General features: G+C 37.5%; 1 protein-coding gene across 1 annotated transcript in view; it reads right to left on the bottom strand.

Moving 5' to 3' along the window:
* Positions 1 to 14,512, bottom strand: part of CNTN1 (contactin 1) — a 204,462-nt gene that overhangs the window by 11,691 nt on the left and 178,259 nt on the right. The window contains exons 19-21 of the mRNA XM_054271979.1: positions 11,117 to 11,351; positions 7,446 to 7,549; positions 1,152 to 1,338 (exon numbers count right to left, since the gene is read on the bottom strand). Coding sequence (XP_054127954.1) covers positions 1,152 to 1,338; positions 7,446 to 7,549; positions 11,117 to 11,351 — 526 coding nt within the window. The remainder of the gene's footprint in view (positions 1 to 1,151; positions 1,339 to 7,445; positions 7,550 to 11,116; positions 11,352 to 14,512) is intronic.

The raw sequence follows: 14,512 nt of genomic DNA, 5'->3' as shown, positions 1-14,512 counted from the left end.
ATGTGACATAAGTCATATTTATTCATTGAGATCAAATATTCAATCAACTATTTACAGACATTTGTACATCATTTAACTCAGATCAGCAGAAATAACAGTATGCCACTGCAGAAACCATTAATCATAACTTACACTGTAAGGTTATAAAATGGACTCTTATTAATGAACCCTGCAGGTGCAAGTTGCACAATACACTCTTTACTGACAAAGATCCTCAAATTAGTTGTATGCATTTTTAGCCCAGATAATTGTGTTTTAAATACACAAGATGCTTTTCTTACATTGTTCAGTCAATGGTAGAGCTCGGTATCCTCATTGAGTCAGGGGCAATAGTCAAAAACCTGTTATGGTATGTCAGTTCTAGGGTGAGATTTAGATCACCCACTTCTCAAGGCTGCCTGAATCTGCTGCTCTGCTGCTGATGAAAATGGCAGCTGGTCACATTTTAATCATCATTGACAAAACAGAAAGGCAGTGTATAGATGCTTAAGTAATAGCTGGTCTCAACTGCTGATCATTTAGAATATTGTGTCCTGCTTTAGGATCCTCAATACTTGAAAGACACTAGTGATCTGGAGTGAGTACAACAGAGCAATACCAACCTGGTGGGGATCTGGGACACTTGATTTGTGAAAGAAGGGTGAAAGAGCTGCACTTGTTCACCCTGGAGGTGAGACAGTTTTGGAGGGGACCTAAGAGTGCCCTGTCCACTCAGTGGCAGGGGGTTTATCAAGAAGGATCCAGGCTCTTGGATGGCATGGCAGGAGGATGAGTAACAAAAATGCACAATATTGATCAAGAGTCTCAGACTAGATGCTCAGAATAAGGCAGGGACTGGAATAGGTTTCTCAGAGGTTGTGCAGTCTCTAATCTGTAGGTTTTCAAGATCCTGCTGGAAAAAACCCTGAGCAACCTGATCTGAGCTTTCAGGCAACCCTCCTTTGAGCCTATAATATTAGCCTCTTTACTGCCTTTTGTAAGATATCCCCAGTATATAGGGCAACAAAAGAGAGGAAGGAAAATTTCACCAGAAATTTTCAGACTAAGCAGCAATGCCACATGAGGCGAGAACATTTGGTATATGAATGAGAAGCCGTGTTTGAAAACATGATGGACATGATTGTACTTGACCTAATGCTCCATTTACTTACGTGCTTTCCTTGTGACAACATCAATGGTGCTGCTGGGAGGTCCATAGCCTGCACTGTTGAAGGCAGACACGTCCACGTGGTAGCGAGTGTTAGGCTTCAGGTTTTCCAGTTTGGTTGAATACTCTTGATTGCTCACCTGTACCCGCTGTGCAGCTGCTTCTTTATCATGAGCAGCCCAGTAACGAATCTGTAAGCATGCCAATTGGAGGATTAAATTTAACATATTTAATCATAAAGAAATTCTATAAAAACTGATGTATTTCTATATTGTATATTCAGATATAAGCCAGCTAAAGAAATCTAACAGCAATAGCATAGAATTCCTTCTACAGGCTGTGACTTTAACCAAGTTGTGTATAGGCATAAAGAAGCAGAAATAAGTGTAGAATTTATTATGTAAGCTTTTCTCACAGTGGTTTAACTTGTTCCCAGCAAAGTCACTAGAAGCCTGGGAGATGGATAATGCCTTCAAAGAACAAGAATTTTTTCTTCTTGCTCTTTTGCTTTTGCATTCTACTCCGAACTTTAGTATTATTTTCTTACACTAGCAGAGACTAATCTCTGAGTGTGTTTTGTTTTGAATATCTTACAAATTTAGGCCTTTTGTACTTTATCTATGGAAAGCAAAGTATTCAGTCATGTTAGCTGCATTGTAGGTCTGGATAGGTGTATGTAACCATTTTCTAGAGGTTTGCAGCTAAACTTGATTAGGTTTCATAGCACCATATAACATTTGTCAAAGTAGATGAAGTAGTACATCAGAATGCTTACAGTATGCAAAAAACACTACTGTAAGCTTGTAACACCTTAAACAACAAAGCCAATTAAGAGTACACAGAAATTCCATTAGGGTTTTTTTTTTTTCCCCCAAGAACTTGTTCCATCCTACTTTAATTCATTATGCATTCCAAAGTACCAGGTGAAAACATTGTAATTCCTATGAAATGATGCCATTCCGACACAGTCCCTCACATACACAGGGTCCTATTCTGCATGGCCTTGTGAGATGCAAATGAGAGTGAAAAACTGTCAGTCTCTGGCTTTTGTCTGGTTTATAACTATTTGCATAAGACTAAATTACTGCATAAACCTGAAAGAGCAGAAAGCCGTGCCCATTGCATTTTGTTCTGAGTGTTTTCACCCTCAGCATTTCTGCTCAGCTTCTGTCTGACTTCATAATGAATTTTGTGTATGTTGTGTATGAGGGCATTTAAAATATTTGAGGAAGAAGTTAATACTGTTGGTAAATTCAGGCTCTAGGAAAAATCTTACTTTGTAAGACATTATTGGTATCCTGTCATCTTTTTTTTTAAATAGCCACTGCTTTAACCTTCTGTTTTTCTGACATTAGTTGTCCATGAAAACTTTATTTAAGGAATAGGTTAGAAGAACTGATGGTCTTTCAAAGTGTTAATATCAAAAGTTCTTTACAAGTTGTGGGTACAGTCCTTGTTTAGTGAGGCTTTATTTTCTCCTATTTACATTTAAATTACAATATTTAATAAAAATATTGCTTTCTTTTATCTTAGAACACTTGCTGTGGTTGAATAATGAGAGATCCAGGGGATTTAGCAGTGGATTTCTCTATACCTACTTCAAATGTCTTTGTACACGAGAACAGTATCACTACCCAGAGATTACTGTCAACTAAATACTTCTTGGAGCTTGTCTCTTGTCAGTGTTTTTTGCCACAGTCCTTCCCACCAGTGTTACAGGTTACTCACTCTGATTATTACAAATATGACAACTTAGTGGCCTTTGTCACTCTTTCCTGCTGCAAGGAAGAATCACGCTGTATCTGCAGACCAAATTGGATTAGCTTTTTAAGTTCAGCTTGCACACCTGATTTCCAGCCAGCACAAAAAGATAATCTTCAGTTCTATAAATGTATGTCCTGCATTTTGTTTAGCAAGTATCATCCATCAGCATCCTAAACATCAGTTTTCCTTAATTTAGACAATCACACTCATAAAATTCACACTTGTAAAGGTGGCTATTTTCCCAAGTAAACAGCCCTTACCCTAAAATGAGGACTCTGCACTCAGTCCATTCTGCAGGCCTCAGCAGTAGAGCGGCAACCTCCACCAGATGAATGGTTTCAAACTGGCATGGATGTGAAAGTGTGATAGCCATTTCAGCTGAAGGTCTGATAGTGATCTTCAAGTCAGAGTTTCTTTTATATGAATACAATTAACATATTATTGTAGATAAGCAGGTCTTGTTGAATGTAACCAGCTGTACACCATAAGGTGTTAACAGTAAGTGGCTGACTCAGGTGAGAGAGGGCGTGTACATCAGGAGCTAGAGAACGTCATGTCTATCTCTAAGTTCAAACAAGTTCCTAGCCTGCAGCAAAAGAATGTAAAGTTCTGGGTGGCCAAAAGTTTATTAACCATGACAGGACCAATAGTAGCTTTGTTGTTGATTTTAGCTGGCCACTGAAAAATAATTAACATTTTTTAGTATGATCTATCACGCCAATTAAGTAACAGCTTTACCTAAAGATAGAAAACACACTTTATATGAAGCTTTTATTAATCATGTGGCATATTCTGGAAGCCTTTTTATTCCTCTGCCTCGCAAAGCTTCTAACAGTCTTAATGTTCATTTACAGTACAGGGAGGCTAATGGTGTAATACAAGAGTAACATGGAGCATGAAACAAGATAAGCGAGAAAAATGAATGAAAATGCAAATTTCATAATTGAGAACATACTACATTTCAGACAGAAGTAATATAATTTAAAAAATTAAATAAAATTTAAATCCCAAATACATTGGCTGTAATGTTGTGAACTTTACTCCTATACTGTGTGAGCTATATGTCATGAACACAGAAAGTTCTTCTCTAATATACAGCCATATTTATATATTTGGACCATTTAACAACTCCTGGAAAAGAAAAAAAAATGCTACTTCCCTGAAGCTAAGAAAACTACTCTCTTCTTTATACCATTCCTACATTTCTCACTTTATTTTTAAATAATTCCAAACTTTCTTGAAATAATTTGGAAATTTCATTCTTGCCTCTGGAATTAAATGCCACATTGCTTCAAGGGATCACATTTCCCCAATCTACTGAATAGCTCGACTCTCTTTTTTTAAAGAGCTTATATAGCAGCCCCAGACAGCCTTCTTATTCCTGGTGCTCTGCATTTACTTCGTTAAGGTAATCCACAGGCAATGAGTTCCCAGAGAACACAGAAAGAGATTTCAACCAAGCTCTAGAATTTTTGTGGGAAATAAGCCAATTGTGATTTGTGCGAAGGAATGCCTTAGCCATCATGCATCCCTCTATGCTAAAATCAGGGAAAAACCTGTCTTTCATGGTCTTCTTCTCTATTAAAGTTTAATATACTGAAACTGTTTCTGTAAGTATCATGAAACAAAAGCTTTCGTATTCTTGAAGGTTCTATGCATGACTGACACAAAAATACACTTTACTCATATTGAGAAAGAATGCTAATAGCATATTCAGTCTAGAAGAGACAAGGGTGGTGAGTAGTGATAAATTTGTTTAGTAAAATAAACCTACATCTAGTGCATAGAAACAATGCAAAATAAGAATAGTGTCACTGTGCTGCATGCCCTGCAGAGATGTGGCTATCAGCAGTCTATTGTCAGAACTCATCAATCTTAAGTTCTCTATATGGATGGAGATAGTTTTCATACTTTATCTCTTCTTTAAGTGTGAACTGAGGATACTCCTCTGTAATGGAATAATCTATCAGCTCACACTCATCACCATGGGGGCAGTCATCCTGACAGAATGCATTAGTGTCAGGAAAACCTGACTCCTCCTGGCGTGAGAAGCATTGTGTCACAGGTGAAATACCTCAGGTTCTTTGCTCAGGGCACTCCCACCTCTTAAACTCTAGCATTCAAAAAAAGTCAATTATGCAATTTTCTAGAAATAATAAAGACCAAAAGGAAACTGAGAAGGTGCTCTGGTGAATGATGGTTTCTATTAACTTCTGTTACACTGGAGCAGTAATTTAAAGGTAACTATTTATCAATGCAAATAGACACAGAGCCTTCCAGAGATAGTCATTAGAATTTTATAATGCACTTTGAATACTCCTTTCACCACAACTTTTATTGCAACTTCAAAAATGCTATCTGCAGCCTTAACCTTCCAGAAAAACCCTCTCTATTTTTGCCCTGTCCTATGGCTCCTTCAGGACTCATGGGGGTTTTGATTTTCAGGAACACAAGTCTTTCTTTTTATTCTCAGTGAAGAAGCATGGACTTTCCTTTTGCTGCCTTCCTTTCTGCTAGAGTAAGACTGGTGATTGTTTGGGGAAAAATATCTCAGAATTAATACCTTATTGAGAATTGTGGGGCAGTAATTTGGGACTATCAGTCTATTTATTGTCTAGCCAGATGGGATCTTTTACATAGTCCTGATAATCAGAAGATTGCCTTAGAAAAAGAGGGGGGGAAAAAGGAAGAAATTTATATTCTAATGTAGTTCCTCACTGTACACATACAAGCCAGTTAGCTCATGCTGGATTTGTGAAAGTGTATTTATCCAGGAATAGGTGGATGAAGTTACATTACAGCTATCAAAAGAAGGCCACAACTCAGACATCCATAGTCCATGTAGCAAACAGTCCATTCCCAGGGTATCCCACCTTTCTAATAGTTATTCTCTTTTCAGCTCAAAGACCCCCCACATTTCTTTCTTTTTTTTTTTTCTATTGACTGTTCCATTCATCCTCGTCTTTCCTGCTAAATCCTCTCTCCTCTCTTCTTCCCCTGATGTCCCCTGACACAACTCAGATGTCTTATGTCAAATAAGGTAAAATTAAAAAAAAAAGGCCAAACATGTGTTGCCTATGGGCATATTCTCCTACCATGTACTTTGCACATTTATCTTTCCTCCTCCTGCTCTACTACTCTATTCTCTACTACAGCTCTGAACATCCATCTTCATGATGTATCACAACTGTAATCCCAGCCTCAATCAGCATCATTTATTACTGTCCCATCACCAGAGAGAGCAGCTGCCACTCCCCACCAGTTGCCACTCCCTACACTCCTGAAGTCCCCTGGTGCATGCCTGCCCAGCGTGTGTTCTGCATGGAAGTGTCTGGGCAGACTGTCCAGCCTGGGAGTGCAGTGCTGCTGCAGGGCTGTCCAGGCTCAGCTCACAGATCCCAGCTCTGTCCATCCTATTCTAACTGTAAAATCCCCATGGGACACCAAGCCATTGGGCTGTCTGAGTAAATTAGGAGTTACCACTGATATTAGTGTCTCAATTTCAAACCCCAGTGCCTTCTGTTTGTAATTTTAAGACTTTATGTCTGTACTGTATAAAATCGACCTTTACATGGGACACTATTCTTGTTACAGTACCACAAAAAGTTTTACATAAATCTCATGGAGACAGAAACAGAAATCAGGAAATAAAAACAACCAAGTATTAATTATTAATGAATAGATTTTAATTAAAAAATACATTCCATGAGATTGCTACTCATTTGCATGTCCTTATTTTGGAACATAGAGGATATCTTCAAGTACTTGAAAACTTAAATCCCAAGGAAGTCACTAACAAACTAAAGACCCAAACCCCCATTTTGGGTTGCAGCCAAAGTAAGCAGACTGCAGAGCTTGCCAGCATCTACTGTGCATGGATGATAAGAATTCCCTGCTAGAATACCACATGGCCATTTCTCATTAGACCCAGCCTGTGGTTGTTGTCATCTCTGCAGAAAGACAAGAACAGTTTTCACTTTCTTTCCATCATTGAGATGGACCAGATGGAACCTACCCTGAAGCTCTTTTTCATGCAGAGCATAGAAAACATCAAGAAAACATCACTGTCTTGCATAATAGCAGTGTCTCTGTTATACTGGATTTTGACATTTGTCAAAATCTTACTGTAGGGTTTGTGGGTGAAATATATTAATAACTGCTGGTAATTTAAGTGGGCCAGAGTTAGTTACAATTTTGCATATGTGTTGGAAATTACACCCAAAATTTAATTTCAATATGTTTTAAGAAGTTATAGGTAAGCATTCAATTACATGAAAGAGACAATGTTCTTTCAGGAAATAATGGTGCCTTTTGTTAGTTGAAAAGTGCCAATATACATTTCTTAATCTATTTTAGTTATGAAGTACATAACATCAAAAATAATCTGTTCCTCGAGATGCAAAATCTGCACGGAACATGCTAACTAAAGAGAAGTAAACTGTAAGAGATGGCATGCCAGAGTAGGAACTATTGTTGGCTATAACTATTGACAATAAATTAATAAATGGACTGACAGTGTCGCTACTAAACTCACCTGATATCCCTCCACAGATTTATCAGTAACATGGTGCCAAGAAACAGACATCTCAGAAGATGACAAAACCTTTACACTCACATCTGTAGGTATTTCAGTCGGAGCTGGAAGATGAAACATATGTTAAACATTCAATCTGATCCTGTGGTATTGTTATACTTGTTTACAGGGATTCTTCTCACTTCAGTATTTTATACTATTTTCAGTATTTTATATAATTTTCCTGACATCACTGAGCTAAGTGTTAGTGTTTAATCTGTTTTTTCTTGAGTAAAATTCAAGTCCAGTGATGATCTGTGAGGAAAATGACTCTGTAAAAACAAAGTGATGATCCTGTTACTTGGCTCAGACTATGTATTTTTACGCTTCAAGAGATTTCATGCTGAAATTTGTGTAAACTGATAACAGCCTTTGATAAAGCCTTTGAAGCATCTAGTGATCTTTTACTAAATGGAGCAGCAGCTCACATATTATATACATGAGATTTTTCTAGTTGGTTACACACAAATACTCATGTATGTTGCTGAGTCCTAATAAAACATACTTTTTTGTGAGAGCAGATATTAGATACACAGCTGTCCAGTGGCACATACAAACTTGAACAGAGCTGTGAAATAATCCAAAGCACCCTTCAGTAAGGCATCCATCATAAAGTTGATTTTGTTTGCATTCTTAGTTCTGAACAGCAGACAACATAGAGTACAGTCTATCATAATGTGATAGACCTTTATCCAGGGCTTAGTTTAATTTCACTGCTGCTTGAATTTTAAATGAGGTAAGGAATAAAGAAAGGCATAAACTTAGCAATGTCTGTAAAAGATAAAGGTTTCCAACTTAACAACAGTTCTCTGTCGCGAACCTCTTGAAACAAGTTGCAACAGACAGGCATGGCAGCCCCAGCTGAGGAAAGCTTTCATATACCTAATCTTCCAACTGGGCATCCAGTCAACTATGCATCAAAACAGACACTGTTAAGAAAAAAATCACTAACATCTCTCATGAAAAGTATCCTAGGTAACAAAATAATCTTATATGCAAAGTTACCATTTGTAATTGTCTTTCAATGGCTGTTAATAATGCAAATGTCTAATTAAAAAATTATACATTATTGCAAAATTGTTTTCACAATGACAGGAATTTAGATAAGCAAGAGACCTGTGCACTCATTACTAGCAATCATTACTCACTACTAGCAATGGCAGATATGACTAGCAGTTGTCAGACATGGAACTTGGCTTGTTCTGTGGGAACACAGAAATTCCCTAGCCACTGGAAGGGAATAACAATGCCCAGAGTCACAACTAGAGAAACATAGATCTGTTGTAGAATACACAACTTAGAGGAAAAGCTGTCACTATATTTATGTATATATGGATATTTATACACATCTGTATGGAATATTGCATTACCATATTGCTTTAAGATTTCCCTAATACCTTTGAGAAATTTTGTTGTTTAACAGTAATAATATCACTTGCTGATTCAAAGGTACAGAAGTATAGGTGGAATAGTTGTGATCATCTGATCTACTCCCAAATCACTGTCAGACTCTTCTCTACTGTATCCATTACAGAACTTTCCAAAAAATTTCATACTGAAAAGTTTCAGCTGCCAGGGCTTTTGCTGATACAATACTCTAACAATATTTGATCTGCTCATGCTTGTCTATGAGCTGCAGATAATTTACATCCCTATTTGTCATTTATGTTCTATAAATATTTTGCAGCTTCTTCTGAGCCAGAAAGATGGCATCAGCTGCTTTCCTCCAGCCTTCTAATTCACTATTTCTACCTATAAAAAGAGAAATCATGTGGTCGTCACATTATATTCTCTCCACTGAAAATATATTGGTCATCACACAGGTATCCTCTAAGCAAAACTATAGAAATTTCAGGCTGGCAGCCAGTAAGCATGCTACAAGGTATGGAAGTGATTTTGTTCATGTCTTGATGCCAGGAGACAACTGTCTCCTCAATGCTTTTTAGAGTAACTTCCATTGTGCCCCTTGGAAAAATTCCCTCTAACCTGCTCTGAAGTTCCTGGATTGGATATAGGCAGTAGTCAGGGTCACAGCTCCACACAGGAGCTGTGAGCACTACTGGTAAGGTTTGTGCTCTTGTGCTTGAAAGCAAAGGAGTAGGTTTACTGAGCTTCTATTTCTTTTGCAGTCTGCATATGGCATCATTTAACCACAAACATTTTTATCAGGTATCTGGACTTTGCTAAAGTCTGTGTTAGAACATCAGCAGCCACTCAAGTGACCCCTTTATCTAGAAGCTGGCACTACTGCACATTTGCTTTTCCTCTGTCTTTTTGAGCTACTAGGCTCTAACATTTCCCTGAACTTGAAGACCATACAAACACACTTGCCACTCCTGACATGGTATGGATAATCCTAACATAAACATGTGGGAGCTTATCAGTCAGTTGTCGATAAAGTCTCTGAGCAGGGATGGATACTTAAGTGTAATTTGACTGATATTGCTTTCATTACACCACAGCTATTTACTAACACTTATACAATTGCAAAAAAACCCCTCTGTGTTGTTGCAGCAGCTGCTGAAGATGATTTGCTAAGGTGTGCTTTCCTGAGAAAAAAGATTAGCATTATCCCCATCAGCCAGTTTGTATTGAGGACTCTTCTGTCCTTTCTCTGTGTGTGGCCGATTTGTGAGTGAAGTTCCCATCAGTGCTAATGGGAACCATGGACATAAATCTTCCATGAAGTACACAGAGTACAGAACAGAACGGGAAGTGTGAGAATGTGGCCCTGTTATCATTTCCCTCCTCTTGGCTCTTTGGTCCACATCTGTTGACTGTGTGGAGATTTTGCTCTACAGAAAGAAAAATACTAGCAGTTCTTTGGGTTTCTGGCAGAAATTTATAAACTGCATGTTTTTAGAACAGGCTTGAGTGATGATAATGCAATTAAAGATGTTGTATATATTTCTTCTGATTTTAAGTAAACTTTCTTCCAGTACTTTCTCTCTTCTTCTAAGTTTGGAAATGTCATTCAAACTTCAATCCTAAAGATCACAGCATGTGAAACAATTACAGTAAGAATTAAGAAAAAATATTTTAATGGAATGTGAAAAAGGTTTCTATTAAATTACTGACTTGATAGCTCCAACATGCAAACCAGAATAAAGTATGTAACAGGGATAATTTATACGAGACTCTAAACATGATGGAAATGTAACTAGATACAACTGAACTATCATTCCTTCACAATTTTGGGCTAAATTCTGATACTGATCTACTAATATACTAGGCTTTAGTGTGGTCTGTTAAGAAGAAGATATGTCAAATACATGTATTAGGATCACAGAGACATTGCTGAATAAAGATCTAAATGCTTTAGGCAACCACTAAGTGAAGAGAAGAATTTTTTTTTTCTATATTCTTAAATATTTTAACAAGCTGTTTGAAGAATATTGCATTCTGCTGTGTATTGCTCATTGCCAGCAAGTACAGCCAAGTGCTCTGCAACACACAGAAAGCAAAAAGGGGAAGCTGGCTGTTCAGAACAAGAGTTTTGTGCAGGCAATGCACAACCTCCCTGCTGAAGATGTATCCTGCTACAGTAATCAGTGTCAAGGACCAGGTTCTACTGACGTTGGTAGTGCTGATCTGGACCCACAGTGTAAAACTCATTTGGAACATTTACTCACCATCTTGTGCTGAATAAATGACAGCAGTGAGGCTGAATGGCCCGTCCCCTTTGTTGTTAAAAGCTTTCACTTTTACTTGATACTGAGTTGAAGGTGGCATTGATTCATCCTTGTGGACATATCGGCCAATTTCAGGATTAGTAACTGTAACTCTTCTCCATTCTTTCTCACCGAATGGCTTGAAGGCCACTATATAACCAAAGTTATTGCCATAGTGGTATTCTCTTGACAAAGGCTGTAGAGACAAAAAAATAAAATGTTAATTTTTGCTAAACAGCTAGGTCTAGAATTAAATATAAATAATGCAGAAAGCATTGATATGTATATTGTAAAAACACTGAACCAAACCTCCATTTCATCCTGTTTCCTTCAATGGCTTGCTTCCACCCCCTTTAAAATAGGCCCTGTTAGATCTCCAGTATTAGTGCATTTACCAGGAAAACATTTTAATAACTTTTTCCTCATCTGAACTCAGTGCAACACACATCATGTTATCTCCCACAGAAAGAAACCAAGAATAATTGTGTAATAAAACAGCTGCAGCTAGCAAAAAAAGAACCTAAGGAATGAGGCACAGTAGATATGTAACACAGACATATTATACCAGTATAGGAGTCCATGTACGTGTGGATTCTTTTGCATATTCCTGCAAAAAATCACAGTGAAGAGAAAATCTATGTGGCTGGCCCAAATTATATTAATTTGCTGAAAATTTGTCACCTAGGCAACTGTCACAGCTGACAAAGAAAGATGGACACATTCAAAGAATGACTCATCCTACCACTTTTCACTGACGGTGGAGAGGATCCAGATGCTGATTTGGACTACCTAGCTTCTAACTGGAAAATCCTTTAATGAAATGACTTCCACTTTCAGTACAGGCATTAAAGGTACCTATCCAAAGTATTTCCTAAAACTACAGCTGATTTCCTATACCTAGGAATACTGGAAAATACAAAATTAAGGAAGACAATCTGCCATATGGATTTTTCTTCTTTTATAACATTCTACTTTCAGTGATCCCTTCTCAGTCCATAGAGCTTTTACCACAACTATTAGACACTGCATCCAACCAGCCAAAATCACATCATTCATCTGTGCATCAGGAGGTTGATCAGAAGCATCCTTTGAAAATAAGCTTTCTGCATCACCTGTTTCCCTAATGGAAACCTCACAGAGGTGAAATAGATTATCTTGAGGCAAAGGTCTTGCAACAGTGACACAAAAAGTAATTATTCTCTTTAGGTGTTTGCCCACTACTGCAGCACTTTGGCCAACATGTATGGAGAGACTCTGAGCAAGGTTTTCTGAAACTTCCATGTAGCTGATCTTCTGAATCTATCTCCGTAACTAGCTGCTTAAAATAAAGCAGAATTCGATCTCATATGCCAAAGTAAGCAGACTGGATGAGGCCCTAGCCTCAGAATGATTTTCAGCCAGAGCAAACTTTAGAAAGCCAGGAATGGCACATAAAATTATACTCTTTCAGAAGAATTTGAAATTTGAAAGCAGCTTTCTCTCCAATGGCTGCACATAATAAGTAGCTGAACAGTTTGTAGAATTCACTGAAAAGTTTATAAAAGAAAAGGGGAGAAGGAAACACAAATGGGGAAAAATGAGGAAGAATGGGCATGCCACTCCTAGCTCTCCTTCTCAGTTCCTCTTTCAAAAAAAGGCTTAGAAGAGCTTTGATTGCATCTCTGGCTGTCTCATTCAACCTGGGCTTATGAATCATAGAAGAAGCTGAAAAGGGGTTGGCAGCAACATGTGAACCTGCCATACATTTTGTTCTCTTCTTAATTAAGAGTAGCATATGTAACTTATTTAGTAACTTATTTAGAGTAGCATATGCAAATGCCAGCACATTTGGGGGAATCAATATGTATTTTTATCTTAGCCTTACAGATAGACATATTGTTGTCTGTAAGACTCTGTGAACCTAAAGTCTCTATTTAAAAACTCTTGCTAGACATAGGATAGAAGATTCTTGGGAAATAAATACTTGAAGCCATGCTTAATTTATCTCTCTAAAGGAGCTACCCAGAACAGATGTGAAAAGCATAACATTAGGCAAGAGAAATAACGAGAATAAAAATCTGCCTGGGTCTACAGGAAATACTAAACTGGTCTTGTACTTCTGGTCTTGCATTAGTCACTATTCTTTCTCCTGATTATATTTTCTTTGTTTAGTTTGGTCACGGTCAAGTTATCACTGTATTGGAAATGCCATGAGTACCAGTCTTCATATACAATGCCAGGAGCAGCTCTGTAGTTTGTTAAAGTTTTTAGAAGAAAATCTTATTAAGTAAAATAATCTAGGTCTTCTGCACCTGCCCATTGCATGTGTTCTTTTGCTCTTCAAAAATAAAGAGACCAGAATTAAGCCAATTTACTTCCTAACCTATTATTAGGGGAAATTCCAACCTTTCCAATATATTGTAACAGAACTGTGGACCTCTTTTTTCAGACACTTAAAAATCTTTTCTTCACTGTTAAAACACTTAGGAATACTGAATAAATATTTTGCACTCAGTTAAGAAACAAAAAAAAACCCCCAAAATCCCCCAAAAAACTCAGCCAGGAAAGCACAAATCTGATAGCTCAAAGACATGGCTGGCTATTTCTGTCATACTTGAGAACTTTCACGGGTATGTGATCAATCCGAAGTACAAAAAGAAGGAAATATGCTTATGGATGAAAAACTGCATATTCATAAGGAGAGTCCCTATACAACATACATGCAATTGGACTTATGACATCTTTACATTACTTCCCCCAAGAAAAAGCACTCTTCCTAGAGGCAATTCAGCTGCTACCTATGAAACAACTATTCCCCAGAAGACACAAATGGCATAATGTGCCACATGTATCTCATAGCCTTACAACAGTGAACAGAGAGGTCAAAAGAAAACAAACTTGGTAATTTTCTCAAGCATAACGCAACCATCCTTCTTTGCCAGAGGTAATGCTGCTGTATTTCTGTTTTTCCTGGATACTGATAGGCTCTGACATGAATCCAACAATCATTTTTTTATTTTTTCTCCCTAGCTTCCCCAAATATCCTGCAGTAGATTTCAGTTCTCTCTTTCATGCTGCTTTTACCTATGCAACCTTGTTTATAAATCCTTATCCTCACTTGTGCTGCGACTTGATTTTCCCTTACCGCTTTAGGTATGTCCACAGTATAGGTAAGTTTTCAAAACCATTGCTTCAATAGCAGAATGAAGTCTGCTTTTAATGATGCATTATCACAGTCAGTATGTGTTACAAACTCTTTGTTTTAGAATGTTTTAGATGATATTTTAGAAACGTCCAACACATAAACCCCTAAGGTACTCTCTTCCTAATTCCTTTTCATGTATTTTTTCATGAGAAAAGTCTGAAAAACCATATATT

This window comes from Melozone crissalis, unplaced genomic scaffold (assembly GCF_028551555.1).
Source record: "Melozone crissalis strain CALT ecotype California unplaced genomic scaffold, PUWL_Pcris_2 ptg000004l_1, whole genome shotgun sequence".
NCBI lineage: Eukaryota > Metazoa > Chordata > Aves > Passeriformes > Passerellidae > Melozone > Melozone crissalis.
The sequence above is the reverse complement of the archived record's forward strand: the minus strand, read 5'-3'. Positions and strand labels throughout refer to the sequence as shown.